General features: G+C 37.8%; 1 protein-coding gene across 3 annotated transcripts in view; it reads left to right on the top strand.

Annotated features, from left to right (window-relative positions):
• The window catches only part of klc4 (kinesin light chain 4), a 57,515-nt gene that overhangs the window by 20,273 nt on the left and 29,891 nt on the right, over positions 1 to 7,351 (top strand). For all 3 annotated transcript variants that reach the window (XM_073844687.1, XM_073844688.1, XM_073844689.1), the window contains exons 5-8: positions 1,473 to 1,701; positions 3,759 to 3,846; positions 4,198 to 4,299; positions 4,429 to 4,602. In XM_073844687.1, the coding sequence (XP_073700788.1) occupies positions 1,473 to 1,701; positions 3,759 to 3,846; positions 4,198 to 4,299; positions 4,429 to 4,602 (593 nt within the window). The remainder of the gene's footprint in view (positions 1 to 1,472; positions 1,702 to 3,758; positions 3,847 to 4,197; positions 4,300 to 4,428; positions 4,603 to 7,351) is intronic.

Genomic DNA, 7,351 nt, shown 5'->3' with positions numbered 1-7,351 from the left:
CTTTCTGTAGATATGTTTATCATGTCTGTGAGGCATGCATTTCACTTTATTATTGTTAAGCACTCCTGTTCAAGAACGAGACGACAGAAAGCGCATCATTTTTGTTTTCTTTATTTTATAAAAACACTGTAACGTTTTTTGATGTATTACTCTTTGTGAGCAAAAATGACGGATAATTTGAAATTGCTTCCACTGAAAAAATGCAAGCGATTGCGCTGGTGCCTCGATGACCTGCAAAGCGGCTTTATCTTCCACTCTCCGCACAAACTATGCGCCTAATCGCGCACATTTATCTTTAACGTTTAAACTATACTTGAACTGTTTTATATCTATAGATTTTATTTTAGGCAAGTCGTGATGATTTGAGAAGGCAAACTGATCAAACAGACTATCAGTCTTTTGCTGGCCGCTGTTCGTTAAAAAAAAAAAAAAAAATTATATTTAACGAACACAAAAATGCTCCAAACCTTTTTCTAAATTAACTAAATAAAAAACGAAACTAAATCTATACACTTTGCCATTGCATACAAAATTGAACTAAGGGGGAATTTTTTTCCCGTCAATTGCTTTGATTTCACTGTTTCAGTCACCGCTCTTTCGAGAATGAACCCAGCATAACTATGCAGATGTAATTCCCAAAACGTAAGAAAAACGAAAGTTTCATACAAATTATGAATGGATTATGGCATGGAAAGTGCAAAGCGTGCTTCCTTTATTATCACTAAAAGCGTCACAAATTTTAGTTTATAGAGTTCTCACAAAGTTCTGTTACAATCAGTAAAGCTTTCTAAGCTACACAAGGAATCTTTTATTTACATCGCGTCTGCACTTAGTCATGAGATGATTCACGAGCGCGCAAAACGGCAATAAAACCGATCTGGCGCTTTCAGCGGTGAGTGAATTCTGACAAACTGTTTCTAATTGTTCGAAATCAACACTTCTCAACGCTGCAAAAACACGCTGGATTGTTTGCCAGATCTTCAACTGCTTTGCTTTCGTTTGAGGGTATATCTACCCCAGTAGAACCGGGCCTAAGCTTGGCTAACCACTCCAATTGCAGAGGGGCTGTCGCCCAGGCTTGTACTTGTTAACTGTACCATCATCATTCTTTTGATATTTGAATCCGTCCAAAGGCTCACCTTGCTCCATCTCGCCTCTAGCTCCACTTTCCTGACAAATAATTCGTCACACTGCGCATGCGTGAAATGCGTTAAAAAAAATGTACGTAATTAACAACAACAAAATAATTAACGCCGTTAACGCGTTATTTTTGACAGCCCTAATATATATATATATATATATACTATAACGATAACTATATTAGCGACAATACCATTCTATATATATCGTTATATTACAGAAGTGTGAATTTGAGGCAAACCACAAGAATGCCATTTGGGACAGAGCTAGAGAAACCATACAGTTCATATATTTTTGATATTAACAGTGTTACTCTCTGTCGCCCCCTTCAGTCCCACACGGGCACAACAGCGCAGCGCTCGCTGCCGCACAGCAGGGTGGGTATGAGATCCCCGCCCGCCTCAGAACCCTCCATAACCTGGTGATCCAGTACGCCGCTCAGGGCCGCTACGAGGTGGCCGTGCCTCTCTGCAAACAGGCTCTGGAGGACCTGGAGAAAACCTCTGGACACGACCATCCTGATGTAGCCACCATGCTCAACATCCTGGCTCTGGTTTACAGGTGTGTGTGTGTGTGTTTGCTCATGTGCATGTGCAAGTGGAGGCAGATTTCTGTCATTACAAACATTCACGAAACACAAAGAGTTATTAAAAAAAAATAGGAGTAAATGGGCCTTGTAGCTTTCAGGCATCATAAAGGACACAAAAGCATCATTAAAATGGTCAACATGGCTATATTTAAAAGTAGGACCGATGGCATTAATTTCATTGAACAAATGATGACGTATTACATCAGATAGCATGTAATTTAGTACACAAGTCATTTGGACTACTACTATGTCGCTCTTATAATATGTTAGCTTTTTCTTTGAAGCTCCAGTTTCCATAATTTGTAACTGCATTGACCAGCTGGTCAACAGCTGGGATATTTTTCAAAATGTCTTCTTTTGTGTTCCACAGACGATATAAAGTAGTTTGCTGGTTTTAGACTGATGTGATTGTGAGTAAATGAGGACAGAACTTACTAAACCAGCTTTGCCAGAAAAGTCATGCTGGTTAACCAAATAAAGTACGAAATAAGTCCACAGATTCTGTCTGGGCCTGTTTACGTGGATGTACTTGATCATTCTTTACATTTCATCAAAGTATGTCATATTTTATTTTTTTAATTCCACGTTGTTTTCAGCATATTCTGCCATGTTGTCATGGAAAACAAATTCTCCTTTATTTAATTTACAATAATATTTGAGTGAAAGATATGGAAGCCCGGTTCCTGCCACTGAATACAAAAAATAAAATAAGGTCATTGTGACTTTTTATCTCATAATTCTAACCTTTTCTCGCAATTATGACACATAAAGTCAAACTTGCGAGATATAAACTCATATAAAATTCAATTCTGAAGAAAAGAAAGAGACTATTTTCTTACAATTGTGAGTTTATATCTTACTATTCTAACTGTTTTTGCACAATTCTGACTTATTTTTTCAAAATTGTGATATAGTCTCGCAATTGGCAGTTAAAAAGTCCAATTTTGAGAAAAAGAGAGACTATTTTCTTAGATTTGCACCTTTATATCTCTTGCAATTCTGACCTTTTTTCTTGCAATTACGATTTTATTTCTTACAATTCTGACTTTGTTGCACAATTCTAACTTATTTTCTCAAAATTATGATATAGTTTCGCAACTGCTAGTTATAAAGTCCAAGTTTGAGGAATAAAGAGACTGTTTTCTTACAATTGTGAGTTTATATCTTACTATTCTAACAGTTTTTTGCACAATTCTGACTTATTTTCTCAAAATTGTGATGTAGTCTTGCAAATGCCAGTTATAAAGTTCAATTTTGAGGAAAAAAAGGGACTATTTTCTTAGAATTGCACATTTATATCTTGCAATTCTGACTTTTTTTGGACAATTCTGACTTATTTTTTTCAAAATTGTGATATAGTCTCGCATTTGCCAGTTAAAAAGTCCAATTTTGAGAAAAAGAGAGACTATTTTCTTAGAATTGCCCCTTTATATCTCTTGCAATTCTGAACTTTTTTATGCAATTACAATTTTATTTCTTACAATTCTGACTTTGTTGCACAATTCTGACTTATTTTCTCAAAATTATGATATAGTTTCGCAACTGCTAGTTATAAAGTCAAATTTTGAGGAATAAAGAGACTATTTTCTTAGAATTTCACCTTTATATCTTGCGATTTTGACTTTTTTTTCGTAATTGCGAGTTTGTATCTTAAGATTCTAAATTTTTTTGCACAATTCTGACTTATTTTCTCAAAATTGTGACATAGTCTCACAACCGCCAGTTATGAAGTCCAATTTTGAGGGAAAAAAAGAGACTTTTTTTCTTAAAATTGCACGTTTATATCTTGCAATTCAGCAAGAGTTTATATTATATTGCATAAATAAAACATATATCACACAATAATTGCAAGATGTTAATTTGCAATTGTGAGAAAAAAAAGTCAAATTATGAGATTAAAAAGTTGCAATGGCCTTTTAAATTTCTTAGTCAATGGTTGAAACAGGCTTCCATTGAAAGAAGATTGCCCACTAGGCCTACTAAAATACGCTTCTTAAAAAAAGACTTTATTGTTTTTCTTTTCACTCAGGGACCAGAATAAATACAAGGAAGCTGCCCATCTCCTTAATGATGCCCTGTCAATCAGAGAAAAGACCCTGGGCCATGACCACCCAGCTGTAAGTACAACAAACACATTTCTTTAAAAACAGGGAAAACATAGTTGTGCTTATAAATATCTACTGAACTGGCAACTGAGTTTCTTAAAACTGTGAATATCCTTCAAGGATTCAAAGCCTTGCAAACTTCAAATCAAGAAACTAGTTCTTCCAGCGGAATGTGCATTACTGTTAAAACCTATGTACTTTTCACATTATTGTATAAAGGCAGGCAAAAAGATTGGGGCCTGTGATTTTTTAAGAAAGCTTTTTCTATATTTATGACAAATGGTACATGAACAGTACATGGGCGTTCTGTCTGGATCCACATGGTACCCTGTAATCAGTGTCCATATTTTGTGACTAATCCAGGTGGCAGCCACCCTCAACAACCTGGCGGTCCTTTATGGAAAGAGAGGAAAATACAAGGAAGCAGAACCACTGTGCAAGAGAGCCTTGGAAATCAGAGAGAAGGTACTATCACAAATGCTTGGACTATTTGTTGGGTTACAAAAGCCTATTTTGTCAGTTGATTATTGTAATAAACATGTCTTTTCTAACTAGTCAGGCATACTATAAATATCTCTCTCTTTCGTTGCACAGGTTTTGGGGCGGGATCACCCAGACGTGGCCAAGCAGCTGAATAATCTGGCTCTGCTCTGCCAGAATCAGGGGAAGTATGAGGAGGTGGAGTATTATTACTGCAGGGCTCTAGATATCTACGAGAAAAAACTGGGACCTGACGACCCAAATGTTGCCAAGACCAAAAACAACCTGGTGATTATAATCAGCACTCATGTTTGCACAATAAAACACACTCAAAACATCCTCTATTTCATGTTTGCACAATAAAACACACTCAAAACATCCTCTATTTCATCTATAACCTGTAATAGAATTAACTGTACATATTCTTGAAATGATTTAGTCCACTGAAGGCGAGTTATAGTTGAACCCAAGTGCAATTTTTTTTTAATTCAAATGATAAACAAAGACTTGACTTGAACAAACTCGGCAGAGACAGATTTGACTTGGCATTAAACAGACTAGACTTGGCATGAAACAGACTAGACTTGGCTTGACTTGGCATGAAACAAACTAGACTTGGCTTGACTTGGCATGAAACAGACTAGACCTAGCATGAAACAGACTAGACTTGGCTTGACTTGGCATGAAACAGACTAGACTTGACATGGCATGAAACAGAGTAGACTTGACATGGCATGAAACAGACTAGACTAGGCATGAAACAGACAAGACTAGACTAGACTTGGCGTGAAACAGACTAGACTAGACTTGACATAGCATGAAACAGACTTGACTTGACATGAAACAGACTAGACTTGACATGAAACAGACTAGACTTGACTTGAAACAGACTAGACTTGACATGAAACAGACTAGACTAGACTAAGCATGAAACAGACTAGACTAGACTAGACTTGGTGTGAAACAGACGAGACTAGACTAGACTTGGCATGAAACAGATTAGACTTGACTTGGCATGAAACAGACTTGACTTGACATGGAACAGGCTATACTTGACTTGGCATGAAACAGACTTGACTTGACATGAAACAGACTAGACTTGACATGAAACAGACTTGACTAGACATGAAACAGACTTGACTTGACTTGACATGAAATAGACTAGACTTGACATGAAACAGACTTGACTAGACATGAAACAGACTTGAGTTGACATGGAACAGGCTATACTTGACTTGGCATGAATCAGACTTGACTTGACTTGACATGACATGAAACGGACTAGACTTGACATGAAACAGACTAGACTTGACATGAAACAGAGTTGACTTTACATGAAAAATACTTGACTTGACTTGGCATGAAACAGACTACACTTGACATGAAACAGACTAGACTTGTCATGGCATGAAACAGACTTGACTTGACATGAAACAGACTTGACTTGACATGGAACAGGCTATACTTGACTTGGCATGAATCAGACTTGACTTGACATGAAACGGACTAGACTTGACATGAAACAGACTAGACTTGACATGAAACAGACTTGACTTGACATGAAAAAGACTTGACTTGACTTGGCATGAAACAGACTACACTTGACATGAAACAGACTAGACTTGACATGGCATGAAACAGACTTGACTTAGTGAAACAGACTAGACTTGACATGGCATGAAACAGACTAGACTTGACATGAAACAGACTAGCATTGACATGGCATGAAACAGACTTGACTTGACATGAAACAGACTAGACTTGACTTGAAACAGACTAGACTTGACATGAAACAGACTTGACTTGACTTTGCATGAAACAGACTAGACTAGACTAGGCATGAAACAGACTAGACTAGACTAGACTTGGCGTGAAACAGACGAGACTAGACTAGACTTGGCATGAAACAGACTAGACTTGGCATGAAACAGACTAGACTTGACATGGAACAGACTAGACTTGACTTGGCATGAAACAGACTTGACTTGACATCAAACAGACTAGACTAGACTAGGCATGAAACAGACTAGACTAGACTAGACTTGGCGTGAAACAGACGAGACTAGACTAGACTTGGCATGAAACAGACTAGACTTGGCATGAAACAGACTAGACTTGACATGGAACAGACTAGACTTGACTTGGCATGAAACAGACTAGACTTGACATGAAACAGACTAGACTAGACTAGGCATGAAACAGACTAGACTAGACTAGACTTGGCGTGAAACAGACGAGACTAGACTAGACTTGGCATGAAACAGACTAGACTTGGCATGAAACAGACTAGACTTGACATGGAACAGGCTATACTTGACTTGGCATGAAACAGACTTGACTTGACATCAAACAGTCTAGACTTGACATGAAACAGACTTGACATGGCACGAAACTGACTAGACTAGACTTGACTTGGCATGAAACAGACTAGACTTGACTTGGCATGAAACAGATTACACTTGACATGAAACAGACTTGACATGGCACGAAACTGACTAGACTAGACTTGACTTGGCATGAAACAGACTAGACTAGACTTGGCATGAAACAGACTAGACTTGGCATGAAACAGACTAGACTTGACATGGAACAGACTAGACTTGACTTGGCATGAAACAGACTAGACTTGACATGAAACAGACTAGACTAGACTAGACTTGGCGTGAAACAGACGAGACTAGACTAGACTTGGCATGAAACAGACTAGACTTGGCATGAAACAGACTAGACTTGACATGGAACAGGCTATACTTGACTTGGCATGAAACAGACTTGACTTGACATCAAACAGTCTAGACTTGACATGAAACAGACTTGACATGGCACGAAACTGACTAGACTAGACTTGACTTGGCATGAAACAGACTAGACTTGGCATGAAACAGACTAGACTTGGCATGAAACAGACTAGACTTGACATGGAACAGGCTATACTTGACTTGGCATGAAACAGACTTGACTTGACATCAAACAGTCTAGACTTGACATGAAACAGACTTGACATGGCACGAAACTGACTAGACTAGACTTGACTTGG

Source organism: Garra rufa, chromosome 7 (genome assembly GCF_049309525.1).
Source record: "Garra rufa chromosome 7, GarRuf1.0, whole genome shotgun sequence".
Classification (NCBI taxonomy): domain Eukaryota; kingdom Metazoa; phylum Chordata; class Actinopteri; order Cypriniformes; family Cyprinidae; genus Garra; species Garra rufa.
The sequence above is the reverse complement of the archived record's forward strand: the minus strand, read 5'-3'. Positions and strand labels throughout refer to the sequence as shown.